Here is a 17,291-nt window from a genome sequence, read left to right as displayed (position 1 = left end):
TTTGCTAAATGAACATAACAGCAAACTATCCTCTAAATACGTATCTTTCTACCTATAGACTAATAAGTTCTCAGTCCTCATCAGAGAAATTTCTCTGTGCAGTAGATGACTGTTAATGAAGAAATCCACAACTGGTCAGAGTGCCGAGAGCAAATGTCTGTAGAGTACTCAGCCATGAGAGAGGGATCTGTATCACACCTCTTCCCCTAAGGCTCAGAGAACCTCAGGAGAGGAGGGAGAAAGACTGTTAAGAGTCAGAGGTTGGAGAGGATTTGGGTCAAACTGTCTTCTGGACTCATAGCAGCTGTGGGTGCCTGCATAAGATCAAGCCCGTCAACATTCCAGCATGGAGGGAAGGAGGCTGACAAGCTGCCATCACTAGCTAAGAAGCAACTAACAGCTGATGGTTCCTACAGGAGGGAAGTCTGCTTTCTTAGAGAGTGTGGTCCTTGGTAGGTTGACTGTGTATCAGTGGATGGGCCCTACACTAATGTGTATATAGGCAGCACAAATTAGACTTAATGTGTTACATAAAAAAAGAGGATATGAAATCAGAGAGGGGTAGTGGATGGGGGTTGGATACAGAAAGAGTTAGGGTGAGGTGTGTGGGATAATTATGATCAAAATTTTGTGGGCATGTGTGAAATTCTCAGAGAATTAATAAAATGTTAAAACAACAACAACAACAGGTGTGGTGACACATGCTTGTAATCCTATTGCAGGGTGAGTGGAGACAGGTGATCTTTGGGGTTTGCTAGCTAGCCAGCTTTGCCTACTTGGCCACTTCTAGGTCAGTAAGAGACACCCCCACCCACTCAACCTGCCTGCCAAAAGAAATGGGCAGTGAACAACATCTGTACACGTGTACATGTTACACATACAAGAACACCTACACACTTACACAAACACATAGATACTAAAAGAAGAGCAATTTGGGAAAAGAAACTAACCTGATGCAACTATTTTAGCTAATGCTACAAACAACAAACTACACATACAGATTTACCACTAATATCTACCTTAGGAGACTTAGGTAACAGAATCCTGGTTAATGTTGAAGACATTAGATGAACTCTAAGTATCCACTTCTGGATATTGTATCTCAATTTCTAGAGAGGAAAACTGGGTGTGTATGTCTGGGGGTTAGGGGGAGGATCACAGACTTGCTCCCAGGGTACCCTACAATTATGCAATTAGATCTCTCCTAAAGCAGGATTAGGAGCATAATAACTTCCTTAGAATTTCTCCACTAAGAAATGTATTCATCTGGAAATAGATATTACTGGTCCTGTTGAGGGGAAAAACAAACAAATCAAACTTCCCTCTGGACGGTCTTCTCCCACACTGACTTAATATGAAAGCAAGGCTAGAATAATACATTTTCTTCAAGTTGGTATATAAATAAAATTTATAAAGAATAATTGTATCTTAAGCTTCCTAAGTGACCAAAAAGAATATGGTGATGCTGACCAATTATTCTCATCAGGTCACAACCATTAACACTTAGGCCTTAATTACAATCATATACTAAATGTAAATGCTTTTGAAGTTTCTTCTATGTTAGAAATAAGCTTACATATCACAAGATATTTCCTTGTTATTTTAAAATACTATTTATGTCAGGTGTTTGAATTATATGACCTATACTTTTCCTGTTTTATAGATTATAGCATTCATGTGCTAACCAGTCCAAATTGCTTCCTATGGTGGCAAGGTTTAATGTCAAAGACTGTTGCCCATATTAAGCAGTCAGTTTGAGCTGTTGGATGATATTCCAATGTTTATTACTCAAAGCCCACTTAACTATTCACATATCTATCTACCCATGCATTCAGAATTTATTAAACGCCTACAGAGTTCAAGGTGTTGTCTGCTAGATTGTCAATTTATATGCTTTTTTAACTTTGATGAAGTACCACTTAAGATCCAATAGTCCACCTTGGACATTCACTTCATTTTTGATAAAAGGTGATATAATCAAGGGTCTCCATAGACATTATATATGAGGAGTATATTAGTCAAGGAGAACTTATGGCTCAAGATTTCATATTTTTAATCTTTAATTACATGTATCTGTGTGTAGGAATTTGCAAGTACACGTGGAGGCTACAGGTATTAGGTCTCCCTGAAGCTGGAGTTACAGGCACTTGAGAGCTGCCTGATGTGGATGCTAAGAATCAAATTCCGATCCTCTGTCAGCGAAGTAAGTGCTCTTAATTGCTGAGCCATGTGTCCAGCCCTACATTGAAAAAACATGATTTAGTTTACTCACTGACATTTGCTTTCTAGAATGAAATTTTTTATTATTAGTGTGCATGCACATCAGTATGTGTATGTGTGTATAGGTAGATGCAAGTTATTGTGCACATATGAAGTCTAAGGACAACCTCCAGGAGTTGGTTCTCTCCTTCCAATTCAGGTTCTTGGGATCCAATTCAGGCCATCAGGTTTGTGCAGCAAGTGCTTTTACCCACTCAGCCATCTTCCTGGCCCTGAACTCTAGTGTGGAATATTCCTTTATACTATGTGAATATATGTCACTGTGATTGGTTTAATAAAGAAATTGACTGGCTAATAGCTGGACAGGATAAGGTACAGGGAGAGCCAAACAGAGAATGCTGGGAAGAAGGAAGGAGTCATAGGAGTCAAGAGAGAAACAGAAAGAAGCAAGATGAAAATCTAGTGTTGAAAGAAGGTTCTACCACATGGCAGAGGGTAGATAAGATATATGGGTTAATTTAAATGTAAGAGTTAGATGGTAACAAGCCTGAGCTATTGGCTGACCATTTATAATCAATATTAAGTCTCTGTGTGGTTACTTGGGAGCGGCTTGTGGGACAGAAACTTCCGCCTATACTCTAGCATTAAAAAACAACAACAAAAAATCAAATATGAAAAGAAGTATGAAATTCCTAGAAAGAAATAATATTTCTTTTCTTGAAAGTCAAAACACGACAGATTCTCTTTTTGTTGAAAAACATTTCAAAAGTTAAGGTTTCTGACCCTTTAAAGGGAAGGTGAAAACCACTGTCTCAAGCCATGGCAAAATGCAAAGTTTACATATGTTTTCCAAAGTTTTCATGAACAAAATTAAAAATTCATCGGCAAATCTCTAAGAGAAAAAAAATCTACTCTTTTTAAAAAAATTATTGTTTTAGTCTCTTCACTCTTTTTTGGGTAAAAACTGACCATTCTTTCAAGCGAGTAGATAAATGGTAACCTACACCTGTTCTTTCCCACTATTTAAGTTCTCCAGGGTATAAATAAAGTTAATGCTTTTAACTTAAGTTAAAAATGGAAATATATAGTATAAGAGTGAAATATTCTCAAAGTTATGACCCCATTAATGAAGGAATACTAGAAAACAAAAAATCTGGCAAAGAAATATAGTTCTTTTTCCATTTAAACTTTCATTGACTGGTCCTCTAGAGGGGACATTTACCCTTAAAAAAAAAAAAAAGTTAATATTTTACAATCCTGAACAAAATTTGGCCTTGATTTCATTCTTTCAATCACTTTATAGCATGAGTTACAATAATCATTTGGATAGTGAGTTAGTTCACAACCGTGGGTTCTTATGCTTGAGTATAGCAAGGCACTGAGCATGTACTCCACCATCATCATCTCTCTGGTTGGTCTCTGCTCCATTTGAAAGGGTTCTTTCAAACTGGCACTATACTTAGAAAAATCCATCAAAGCCTGCACTGTTTTGTAACTTGTCTTTCGATGCTTTCATCAAGGTCACTGGTACAGGAAAATCACTCAGAATGGAATTCCCCTTTGGCTCTGGACTCTACTCCTGTGATTAAATTCACAAGGGCACATAACAAAATGACTTACCAGGCCACGTCAGGCAGCTGGATGGCCTGTGCTTATTTTAGCAGCTAAACTGGAAACCTAATATAATCCTAACCTAAATACCATGTGCTTATTTGTGCTAACTCTGCCTTAAGAGTCCTACGATCCTCATTATGCATAAATCTATTTTATTTCTCAAATCAAGGAATTCTATCATTTCCCATCACTTTACGTACAATCCACTAATTTGGAAGAAATTTAACAAATCACTTGAACACGATTTAAGTCAACTTCTGTGTTGACAAAATTTTCAGCTTAAGTTAAATTTATAATTTACTTTTAGCCTAGTTAGTGTGGAATGTGTTTACATATTAACAGTAGGCTACCAAAGCATAGAACTTCACAAAATCCTGATGTCTTTCTATTCTGCTATGAGTGTGAAGGTGAGGTATCTAAAAGAACACAAAAACATGCACATGAATACACCTAGCATGTTCCCGTGATTTGAGTGTATTCACCTCTCTGCTCAGATAATGTCTTGTTTGGGTATCTGCAAACATTCAAAAAAACTATCTGTCCATCTTTAGAAGCAATTATACCCAGAAAACACAGAGACAATGTACATAATTAAATAACTGTTCTGCACACACATTTATAAAAAATGAGTCCATTCTTCCTTTACGCAAAAGTTCACTCTTTCTTCATCCCTCCTCTCATTACATTACATCATGGGCTCCAAAGAGGAAGAAAGACTTAGAATTATTTCAACTCACAGGGCTCTGTAGGATTTGAGTAACTCGCTTCCTCTGCTCCATCATATTGAAGTCTTGTCGTAGATCAGGAGACATGTTCCTCTCTCGAAGGTATTCTGGATCACTTTCATTGATTCGGTCAAAATACCTCTCTTTGTGAGGCATGCTGGGGAGGGGAGGAGTAGTGATCACAGATTGGCTGGTGTCTGAACTCATGTTTCAAGTCTTGTTCTCTACATAATAAACACAAAGACAGGAGAGCATTTATTATGACACCTTATTAACACTTTACAGGAGCCAAGTAGAACTTTAAAACTTTTGGAACATTTAAACTTTCTTTAAAAAGTAGCTTCAGGTGCTAGAGAGAGAGTTCAGTGGTTAAGATCACTGGCTACTCTTATAAAGAACCCTGGTTCAATTCCCAACACCCACATAGTAGTTAACAATGGTCTGTGGCTTCAGTCCCAAAGGATCCAACACCTTCGTCTGGTTTCTGCAACTAGGCACATACATGGTGCACACATGCAGGCAAAACACCCATACTTAAAAATAAAATCAAATAAAAAGTAGCTTCATGGAGGAAGGTTGCTTGATGGGAGGACCAGTGGTAGAGAGAACTATTCTAGTGCACTCATGGCCCTGGGTTCAATTTCCAGCACTTAAAAAAATGTAAGAAGGCAACTTCTCCACAAATACTAGAAAAACTTTTTATTTAAATAAAAACTTTTTATTTAGAAAACATTTCTTAACAACAACAACAACAAACAATACAACCAAACTGCATCTGAATAAAAGTGCATGGATCTTGTTAACAGTACCTGGAATACGGTACAAATACTTCTCTTGCAGACTTCAGGAGTTATGGAATGTAAAATGGTTATGTATGGTCAGAAGATTTCCTGTGTCCTGGCCTGCTGGTGGTCGGGACAAATCTCTCCCACTTGTGTTCCACAGAGGCTTATGTTAATTATAACTGTATGGCCATGGCTCAAGCCTTTTGCTAGCTACCTCTTATACCTTAAATTAGCCCATAACTATTAATCTATGTATTGCCACATGTTCCGTGGCTTTATCTGCATCCCATTACATGTTGCTCCTTGGGCGGCTTGCTGGTGTCTCTCTCTGCCTTTTTCCTGTCTCTCTCTTTGAATTTCCCACCTGCCTCTAAGCTGCCTTGCCATAGGCCAAACGGCTTTATTTATCAACCAATCAGAGCAACACATATTTGCAGCAGAAAGTTAAACCAATACAACTAAACTATGTCTGAATAAATATGCATGGATCCTGTTAACAGTACTTAGAATACAGTACCACAAATACTTCTCATGCAGACTCAAGTTGTGGAATGTAAAATGGTTACATAACAGTTTTCCTAAGCTATGCACAGTTAAAATATAAAAGTCCCTGGGACATATAATGAAATGTAGCATTAGAGGGAATAGGCATTTAGTAGCTAGTATTCAGATCTTTGTACCAGTTAGGAGACACACCAAAAGATACAGGAGGGGAAATGCTAACTCAAGCATGCACTTGATAGAAACCTGCTCTGTGGTCAGAGCAGTTTAAATATGAGTACTTTCTGTGAGATCTCTCTCATAGCTAAATGTTGTTGAAATGGTCTAGGAATTTCAGCTGATTACTAGCCTAAAAAATTTTAAAATAAATTCTGAAAGTTTCCATCTATGTGTCCTTTCCAACCAAAAAGCAGCCTAGTACAGAGACTGGACTATGGATAGACTTTCACATGTCAGCCACTGAGCCAAGGAAAGGACATAGACTGGCTCATTTACTACTCATAATTTTGTGTACATACATCACCTTCACATTACAGATAAGGAAATGAAGTTAAAAAGCTAATTGATGGGGATGATTGATGGGGATTTGTGGCTAGATTTGTTGAAGCCTACAGCCCATAATCCTAATCAATGAGTTTGGCAGGTAGGTTCTTTTTCAATGTTAGTTCATTATCAGTGTTGGAAAGCCTGAACCTCCCCCCAAACAAACAAACAAACAAACAAACAAACAAACAAACAAAGAAACTGCCCTCTCTTGAAAGGAGCTTGTATACCCAGTCATTTCTGGCTCCCATGCCTCCCAAGAAAGGGACACCTTAGTGGTGGAGTATCCACTCAGCTCCAAATAATCTACTGAAAACATAAATACTTCTTTCTATATCCAGGTAATATCTGATCAGTTTTAGCTTCATGGTGCTTTCTCTTTAAAACTGACCACACCTTTTAAAAATACATATCCATCCAGGCATGCTTTTAGTTCTTACGAGTAATGTACACCTGTACTTAAAAACAATATAAACTAGCGTAAACCAGCGTGCAAACCAGTATCATATTCTTTGATGCGTGCTTGGTCAGCTGGAAAAATATACTTTTTAACATAAAATGTAAAGACTTCTGGCAGTTAACACTGTAAACTCATCAGCCCTATGGGTTTTCCTCTGGCTGTCTTTGGCTGAACAGATTAGAAATAAGACACTAGAAGTGGAGCCAGTGAAATGACTCAGTAGGTGAAGATACCTGCTGGCAAGGCTGACAACCTGAGCTGGAAGAAAGAACCTCTGATATCCACACATGCACGCAAATAAATGAATGTAATACAATTTTAAAGAAGGTATTGAGGGGATGGGAATCTAGCTCAGTGGTAGAGCACTTGACTAGTAGCACAAGGCTCTGGAGTTGATTCTCAGCTCTGGGTATTGGGGTGGGGAGAGCTGAGGAGAAGACACTGAGAATACACAAAACTATCTGAACAAGTCTTATGCCAAGAATCTGTAGAGTAACAATCCAGCATGAATGCTGACAGACTAGGACGAGACACAAATAGATGTGGAATGCTAGAATGGTGGCTTGAAAAATAGTAATCCACAATAAAAACATTTTCTATTGTATTCACATAAAACATTAAAATATAAATGAAATGAATTAATGATTGATACTTTGATGGTAATCCTGATATTTTAATGTATTTTTCTCTGCCCCCCTTTTAAAGAAATGCTAATGACACTGATTACTGATTTATTAGTGGGTTGTACCATACGGTGCTACTCTAGAAATTCTAAATTACAGTCAGTTAAAAAACCAAAAAGAAAGATGCATGTGGTGTGTGTGTGTGGTACGACACACAGAGAATGAGTGTGTGTGAGACAGAAGAGAAAGGTGTGATGCCTTGATTTTTTTTTTTTTTTTTCATGTATATGTGTGTATGGTTAGGTCCATGTGAGCACAAGTGTGTGTGATATGCCATATACAGGTGTGCATGGGAGGTCAGAGGTTGACATCAGATGCATTCTGTGATTGTATCACTGCCAGTCCAGCTCCAGGTTCAGTAACAGACCCTGCTCCGGCTGGGCAGTGGTGGCACACATCTTTAACACCAGAACAGGCAAAGGCAGGCAGATCTGAGTTCTAGGCCAACCTGGCCTACAGAATGAGTTCCAACACAGCCAGAGCTACATAGAGACACCCCATCTTAGAAAGGAGGTGGGGACTCTGCCTGAAAAGAATAAGGCAGGCAGTGAAAGAACAGGTCATTCAATGTCCTTCTCCTTCATACACACAGGTGCACATATCCACACACATACATTCACAGATGTCACACATGCACAATCTCCAGTTCACAAAACAAACACAAAAAAATGAAGTACTGACATTCTATAACATGTTGGTTGGATCATGAAACAACATGAAAAGTGAAAGCCAGTACCACAGACCACACATTCACTTGAAATGTCCAAACAGGCAGGCCTGTAGAGGAAGAATCTGGATTATTGGTTGTTTAAGGCTGGGAGAAAATAAGGGGTAGCTTCTAGTGAGATTGCTTCTAAAGAATGATAAAAATGTCTTAAAATTGTGACTATAATTGTACAATTCTGTGACTAACCAGGCTGGGGTTTAACTCAGCTGGCAGTGTTTGCCTAGAATACATGAAGCCCTGGGTTTGATCTCCAGCATCATATAATCCAAGTGTGGTGGTACAAGCCTGTAATCCTAGGACTTGGGATGTGGAGGCAGGAGGATCAAAAATTTAAGATCATCCTTGACTACCTAAACAAGTTCCAGGTCCAGGATGGACTACTTGAGACCCTGCTTTAAAACAGCAACAACAAAGAAACAAATCATATACTTTAACTAGGAAAAGCATATGATGTGTGATTTATGTCCCTATTAAGATTATTACTACAGGGCGGTGGTGGCGCACACCTTTAATCCCAGCACTCGGGAGGTAGAGCCAGGCTGATCTCTGTGAGTTCGAGGCTAGTATGGTCTACAGAGCGAGATCCAGTATAGACACCAAAACTCCAGAGAAACCCTGTCTCAAAAAACCAAAAAAAAAAAAGAAAAAAAAGATTATTACTTTTAAAATTCTCACTAGAGAAGCCCCTGACCATCTTGCAAATTTGGGGTGAGGCCTGTCCTGTATGCAGGGTGCTGAGCTGCATTTGCAACTCCTTCTAACTAACCTGCTCATAGTACTATAAGTTTATGAGTACAATGAGTTTATAGCTCATATAGGCTATAAACAATTCAAACAAAAAGACTACTCATAAAAAGTCTTTCAGAACTTCAAATTCTTGGTAGTTTTAACTGTTTTCCAATAAGGATAGATGCTGTGCTTTCAACTCTTAGCCTACTGTCCCACACTTGGAATGATAATCAAACATGTCAAGACTTCAAAGCAGCACTTGGTTAAGAAACAAGCACTGTTTATTGTGTTAGCTCTTCTGACCATAACTATGGAATAGTGAGGACACTTAAAAGTTCTAGAAAACAACTTAGACCCTGTACAGACTTTAACAAACCATATCCTTAACCACTGAAGTTTTATTTAAGCTCAGAAAGACATAAGCTGCTTTTATCTGCTAGCCACAGTTTTATACACAACTGACACAAACATGATCAAGACATGTAGCTGAGAAAAACGAAACAAGTCAGCTGGCACCAGACAAGATGGCACTTTCTATGACCCCTAAGAGGAAGATTTAATTATCCCACAACACACTACATCTTATTGCCATAGTGGCTATTGACACTATGCCAGGTTCTCCTGGACTATGTCGGATTTAAAGGCCACATTTTGCAGATGAGACCAAACTATATATTCTTTAAGGTGGTGATTTTTCTTTTTAAAGTACAATGCTCAAGGTTTCATATACTGGTACAATATCATAGCAATGGCATTTATTAGTGTTACATGTTACTTTCAGATTATTCCACAGTCTAAATTTACTTCTTCAATGAAATTTAAGTGAACAGGCCCATCACACCATACTTGTTTATACTTAATAAATGCCACTGGCATACAAATAATGTTAAAGGAAGGGCTAAAGTCCAGTGGTTTATGAATAACCTTATTGGTCTATCAATTTAGTATGTACAGATAGATGCAGGAGTGAGATAATCATATAATGGTTTCATCTAAGTCCTGAAGGAACATGTTTTTCCTTAAGTGCTAAGTTATTAAAGATATAGAAATGCCCATTAACATTTTATTAATATTATACCCTTTCACTTAGTCTTTAAACACTTGGAAGCAAAAGAGAATTAGCCCAAATTTATTTTTCTCCAGATTGCTTATCAATGAAGAGGTATTAATAATGAGATATACTTAAATACACACATTCAGTATGAGCATGCTCAATGCTCCTGGAACAGGCCTCTCCCACCATCTATTTCCTCATGACCTTTCATCTTATATACTTGCTTTGCTCTTTTCCCCCAGTAGTGCTGAATAAAATAAGTAAATAAGCTTCCTAAGGTCAGATAGTATTAGGAGATGGTCAAACTATAGGTAACAATAAATTACATCATAAAACACTGCAGTATATTCCATACAATTCTGAATTCTAAGCAAAAAAAAAAAAAAAAAAAGAAAGAAAAGAAAAGCATGCAGGGTAAGGGCCTTTAGCTGAAAGGTATAGAAGACCACAGAAGCACAGAAGCACTGCTAGTATTTTGGAAGCTGTAGCTGTTAATCTTACAGCTAACTGCTATGTATCATTTATAGCTATCAGCCAAATACGCAAATTTCCATTTTATCTCTAGAACTAAGCATCAAATTTGAAAGCTTGAGGGCTTTATCATGAAATGAGCTTGGAAAAGATTATATTGCAATCTAATGAGTACAATATACCAAATGAATGGGGTGTGACAGACATTAAGAAAGCCAGATAGATGATACTAAAGCTCAGGAGATAAAGGAAGGAAGATGGGGAGTTTAAGGCCAGTGGGGTTTTAACACTGACTCAAGAACAACAACAAAGAAAAGAAGGAAAAATCAGCTTATAATGGGTAAGGTATGGAGTCTGGTGTGGTGCTCATGCCCATAATCCCAGGACTAGAGTTCAAGGCCAGCTTAGCTCACACAGTGAGTTCTATGTAAGCCTGGTCTACAGTGTGTGACTGTCAAATAAGTACAGGGAAAGAAAGCTGGGGGAGAGATAACATGACTCAAATGGGAAAGGTGCTTGCCCACAGGCCTGGCACCCTGATTCTAATACTGGAATCATACAACTCTCTAGAGTTGTCCTCAGACCTACACACACACACACACACACACACACACACACACACACACACACACTGCATGTACATACAATAAAAAATTTAAAACCACAAAAATCAAAGATAGGCACAAAATATAAACTTATGTATACATATACATGCCGAAACTCTAATCAGTAATTCATTTTTTGTAACCATACACTTTCAGATATTGTGTTCTACATATCTCATTTATTCTGATGAACAGTCTATATATATTTCTCTAGTCATCATTTGTTCTCAACATGGAGTATTTGGAAATGGTTGAGGGAAAAAAAATAGACTTTTCCTTCCATGAGAAAGATGACTTGAGATTAGTTCTGTTACTGAGTCCCCTAGTATCAGTGACATTTTAAAAAGTGAGATTCAGGAAATGATCCAGATGTTGACAGCTCATGATAAATGAGGGGTTTATAAGGAAAGGAATCATTAGAGATTCAGGGTTTAGAGAAAGATTAATCACTCACAGTTTCTAGCAATACCTCAAATCTTTGGCTCATTACCCAGATACTCCTCTTGGGAATAAGGATCAACTCCCACAAACTTCATGAACTTAAGTCTATTTAACTATTTGTGCAGGACTAAGTTTCAAAAATCAAAACTACTTGCTTTTGACTTCAGTTATGATTGAAGTCAAATCCACTCTTACTGCTTTAAGTATTACTGCAATAACCATACCCAGCATATAATAACCAATATGAAAAATACAAGAGATACAGAAAATTTCCCCAAACCCTTCCTTATTTTACATCTTTCTTTTTCTTTTTTGTTTTTTTGTTTTTTTTCATGACAGGGTTTCTCTATGTAGCTCTGGCTGTCCTAGAGCTCTGTAGACCAGGCTGGCCTCAAACTCAAAGAGATCCACCTGCCTCTGCTTCTCAAGTGCTGGGATTAAAGGTGAATACCACCACCACCACTACCCACCACCACCCACCACCACCACTACCCACCACCCACCACCACCCACCACCACCCACCACCTGGCTTATATCTATTTCTTAAGATAAAAAAAAATTGGTTGTTTGCTTTGTGATGATTTGTTTTGTTTTGTTTTTTGGACATGAACTTTCAATCCTCTTGCCTCCAACTCCCAAATTCTGGGATTACAGGTATACCAAAAAAAATTTCAGTTCTATACAATCTGAAGAAATACAATCCTACAAGGTGCATTATTAAACACAAGTGGGGCTTGTAAAAAAAAAACTTTTACCCCAAAGTCTAGAGAACTGAGTTGTATCCATTGTACTTCTGAGTTTCATTCCTAAGATGCTCTCTATGATCAGTGGAGATAGGAGAGGGCTGGATGGAGGAGGAAAATAAGACAAAGAGCCTTACTTCAAGAAGTGGAGAAGGGGCTGGAGAAATGGTTTAGCAGGTAAGAGCATGTACTGTTCTTGCAGAGGACCTGAGTTTCATTCCCAGCACGACACTGGGCAGCTCACAACTGCCTATTAATCTCAACTCCAGGGGACTTACTGCCTCTGACCTCTGTAGGTACCTACAGTCAGACATGCCATGCATGCATGTACACACATAATTTAAAATATTAAAAATAAGCTCAGTGGTGGCGGTGGTGCACACCTTTAATCCCAGCACTTCAAGTATTTTTTGGTTATAACCTGCCAGGACAGAAACCTGATGATGGTTTTTAAGTGAAGTCTACAAAGACATTCTCCATAACACAGAAATGTTATTTTTTTCCACAAAAGCAGTTTTTCAAATCTTTCTTTGTCAAAGAATCATCCTTTAAGTCTCAAGTTTTTTTTTTTGTTTTTTTTTTTTTTTACATTTTTATTTTATTATTTGTGTGAGCATATTCGTGTGTCAAGGCACTCCTGTAGAGGGCAGAGAACAACCTCAGGAGTTGTTTCTCTCCTCTTACCTTTGGCTCTGGGGTCAAACTCAGGTTGATGGGTTTGTTTAGCAGGTGCTTTTATCTACTGAGCCATCTTGCCAGCCCTAAAGCTGAAGTTTGATATTCCATAGAGAACAGATAATTTCCAACTTAGGATGGTTTCACTCACAAAATTTTTTTTTAACTTCATGACATTGTGAGAGCAATATATATTCAACAGAAATGGTACTTTGAATTTTAATTTTTTAATAGGCCTAGCACAATATACAGTGGGATAGTCTCTTTTTTCTCAAGTTAATTAAAATCTTTATTAACTTCTGATATCAGAAAAATTAAAACAATACTCATTAAACATGTAATATTGGTGCTTTAGCCACCCCATGGGATATTTCTCTTTCTTCTTACAATAAAAAAATAAAGGAAGATGTTTTTTATGTGTATGGCAGTTACAAAAGATAAGTTAGATATAAAACCTTAGACTCACAAATATAAGATAGATAGGATATCTTCTTTAATATTGTAACTGTAATTCTTCCTTGATAATTGTTTTGTTATCTGTAATTTTACTATGTGAAAGTTAACCTTCCTTTTTTTAACAAAAAAGAAAAGGGGAAGTGCTGTGGATATCACTCTGTATAAATAAAATGCTGATTGGCCAGTAGCCAGGCAGGAAGTATAGGCGGGACAAGGAGAGAGGAGAATTCTGGGAAGTGGAAGGCGAAGACAGAGAGATACGGCCAGCCACTGCCATGACAAGATGTAAGGTACTGGTAAGCCACGAGCCACATGGCGAAGTATAGATTAATAGAAATGGGCTAAATACAAGAGTAAGAAGTAGACAATGATAGGCCTGAGCTAATGGCCAAGCAGTTTAAATAATATAAATGTCTGTTTGTTTATTTTATAAATGGATTGTTGGACTAATAGGCCTTGGCGGGGGCTTGAGAGAAGCTCTCCTCCTACAGTATGGGGGCTTGCATGTATGTCTGTGTGCCACATGCATGCAGCAGTGCCTGAAGTCAGAAGGCATCAGATGCCCTGGGACTGAAATTATAGATATTATAGATAGCTGTAAACTGCCAGGTGGGTGCTGGGAACCAAGAGCAGTAAGTGCTTTTAATCAATTGCTCTTTTTACCCACTCAACTACACACACAGTCAATACTCTACAGTATACTAAGCTGCTCTGCTATTGTGTTTGCTAGGTAAGTTTATGAAATGCATTTTCAATTTATGAAGGATTTATAGGAAGTAACCCAATCGTAAGTTAAAGAGCATCTATACTGAGTTGGATTAACAACTGCCCCCAAGCTCCATTACGTCCTGAGAACCTCTGAACATGACCTTATTTCTAGTAAGGAAATACAAGATTTGGACAGAGGAGGCACATGCAGACAAAGGGCAGGTAATGAGAGGCAGCAAGTTGCAAACCTAGGAACACTATGCATCGGTGGCCATTTCTAGAAGCCAGAAGAGGCATGGCTTAGATTTTTCCCCAGAACCTCTAAAACATGGTTCTATCTGTGGGTCACTATCCCTTTGGGGGTAAATGATCCTTTCACAGGGGTCACCTAAGACCATCGGAAAACACAGATATTTACATTATGATTCATAACAGTAGAAAAATTACAATTATAAGTAGCAACAAAAATAATGTTATGGTTGGGAGTCACCACAACATGAGGTACAGTATTAAAGGGTTGCAGCGTCAGTTAGGTTGAGAACCAGTGCTCCAAAGGAACCAGTCTGCAGACATCTTGCACTTCAGGCCTCCAGACCTCTAAAAGAATAATAAAATGCTGTTGTTTCTAGCTACCTGGTTTTGTTCTGGGTTATGATAGCACTAGTAAACTAATCTATTCCAATGGAATTTCCATCTTACGGTGTGCTTAGGGAACATTTTACTCTCCTAACAGTGTAAGAGCACACTTCTGTAGAATCAAAGCTCTGCCGAACTAACAAAATCCATTAAAGTAGTAATCTGAACAAAACATCTGATATAAAGACAGTGTGTTTTTCCACCATGCTGTAACCTTTGCTAAGTACATCAGACTGAAAAGTATCCAAGGAAATGTGAACCAAGAAAACGTTATCATGTTAGATTCTGAACAAAAATGTTTGTAAAACCCTGTGAAGATAATTCAAAATAAATTCCAACCATAAATACAAGCTGCAACAGGTTTTACTGCTTTTGCCATAGCTGAAATGTTAAAGTAGGTATCAGCTCATAAAATATTAGTTTGGTGAAATGTCCTTTTCACTTAAGCAAGGGCAGAGCTTACGTGCTTGCCATGAATGCATGCATTTCTGCCCTTTTCTCTACACGAGGAACTGTTCATAGCATGTCTGCAGCTTTAGCAGCATGCTGGGCTCTGGTCCGTCTGGTTATGAGAAACTGTAAGAAGCTGGCTTAGTGCAACTGAGTGTCAAATTCATGTTGTTACTGGATCCCACACTGATATCTGACTTTACTTAATTATTAAGAAACAGACAAAAGTGTTGCTGAATCACTAATTTCTAAGACCCCCCAAATCATTCTTGGGTGACCTAAATCCCTTCCTTATTTTTCTACTGTATAATTTCAAATACTCAAATGCTAAACTTTCCCATTGCTTCTCTATGTGGACTTCTACCAACTACCACCCTTTGCCAAAAGCGCCCTGTCCCTGTGTTCTGCCTACATGCTGGGGCTTGACAAATCCCTCAAACTCACTGTTCACATAACTGGGCTCTTTCCAATTGCCTTTTGTTAGAAACTGCCTTCTTCTCAGGGGTTTATTTACCTGAATTCTAAATCTTTGTTTAGCCACTCTGTTCTATTTTAGTCCGTGTTTTCACCAAACCACACTAGAATAAAGATACAGCAAGAGGGGAAATATCCAACATTTCTTGAGCTCCCATCATTGTTTAACTTCTTTAATGATGGAGCATGTTTTGAGTCACTGAATCTCACAATAACCCTGAGAAGTGAGTGCTGTTATCCCAACATATTGATAAGAGAATGTCTTAGCTACCTTTCTATTACTGTGAAGAGACACCATGACCAACACAATTTATAAAAGAAAGCATTTAATTGGAGGGTTAGGGTTTCAGAAGGTGAGTCCATGACCATCAAGGTAGGATTGTGGCAGCAGGCGGGCAGGCATAGTGTTGGAGCAGAAGTTGAGAAGTAGCTGAGAGCTTGCATCTGATCCTTAAACAAAAGGCAGAGAGCTGGCCACCTGGAATAGTGTTGGCTTTTTAAATCCCAAAGCCAACCCCCCAGCGACAGATCTCCTCCAAGGTCACATCTCTTCATTCTTGCCAAACAGTTCCACTAACTGGGGCCTAACCATTCAGACAGATGAGCCCATGGGGGCCATTCTCAAACTACCATAGGAAACATGGGACACTAGTTCCTCAAGCTCACACTCTTGTGTTTGGCTCTAGAACCACAATTCTCTTTACCTCCACTGATGTTTCCAAAGTTTGAGTCATTTTAGACCTAAAGTTGTTAAGATCTTTTGCCAAAATTTTCAACTTCTTTTCCTATCAAATCAAGGTTCCCATTTTTAAATATGAACTCTTTTGTAAAATAATGTATCTTCATGGACTGGCTATCTTCAAATGAAGTTTATCTGAATGTCAGAAGAATGAAATAAAGGGTTTGGCCCTCAGGAATTTTCATCAAATCAGTAACCAACAAACAAAATCCTTGGTTATTCACAAAATTCAGTGATCTACAAGTGGAATATAGACTACAATTATAATTTTGAACTTTAAAAAGGAATGGCTTTTTCTGGACCCTCGTATCTAGATAACATGTGCCGTGTTATTTTACCCAAAACTATGTCAGACATGAATTGCTGTGTAGATTCATCTGAAGAGATTTAGATTCTGTCTGACACAGAAATAAGATCTAGCTGTGAAAAGCAGGACTACTGACAAGAATAAGGAATGGAAGTGAGTTTGTGTCTTGGTGCTTTAGGACATCTAACTCCTTCACCTTTGAGAGGACTCAGTCTCTCCTGGCACACAGAGACAGTGAGGAGACAATGACAAGGGAAACAACCCAAATTTCCAAACTGTCTGAGAACTCAAGTTTTGATTTAAAAAAAAAAAAAAGGAAAATCTAAGAGGATTTTAAAAGTTCAATACCAAACTCATGGGGTAAGAGATATTAAACCACCTCATCATTTAATTTGTGAGAGTCTATTTTAAAACCAGCAACAGAAATGCTGATTTTTAGAAGATGAAGAATCATTAAAGATATTGAGAAACAACATTAATTTAAGAATATAAGTAATTTCTACAAGAAACATTGTCTTCTCTGATACAAATTGGTGTTAAAAGT

General features: G+C 38.0%; 1 protein-coding gene across 8 annotated transcripts in view; it reads right to left on the bottom strand.

The window, feature by feature from the left end:
* Positions 1 to 17,291, bottom strand: part of Add3 (adducin 3) — a 108,193-nt gene that overhangs the window by 29,847 nt on the left and 61,055 nt on the right. For all 8 annotated transcript variants that reach the window (XM_036172336.1, XM_036172320.1, XM_036172369.1 and 5 more), the window contains one exon: positions 4,572 to 4,783. In XM_036172336.1, coding sequence (XP_036028229.1) covers positions 4,572 to 4,766 — 195 coding nt within the window. In that variant the 5' untranslated portion in view covers positions 4,767 to 4,783. The remainder of the gene's footprint in view (positions 1 to 4,571; positions 4,784 to 17,291) is intronic.

Source organism: Onychomys torridus, chromosome 1 (genome assembly GCF_903995425.1).
Source record: "Onychomys torridus chromosome 1, mOncTor1.1, whole genome shotgun sequence".
NCBI classification, from domain to species: Eukaryota; Metazoa; Chordata; class Mammalia; order Rodentia; family Cricetidae; genus Onychomys; species Onychomys torridus.
The sequence above is the reverse complement of the archived record's forward strand: the minus strand, read 5'-3'. Positions and strand labels throughout refer to the sequence as shown.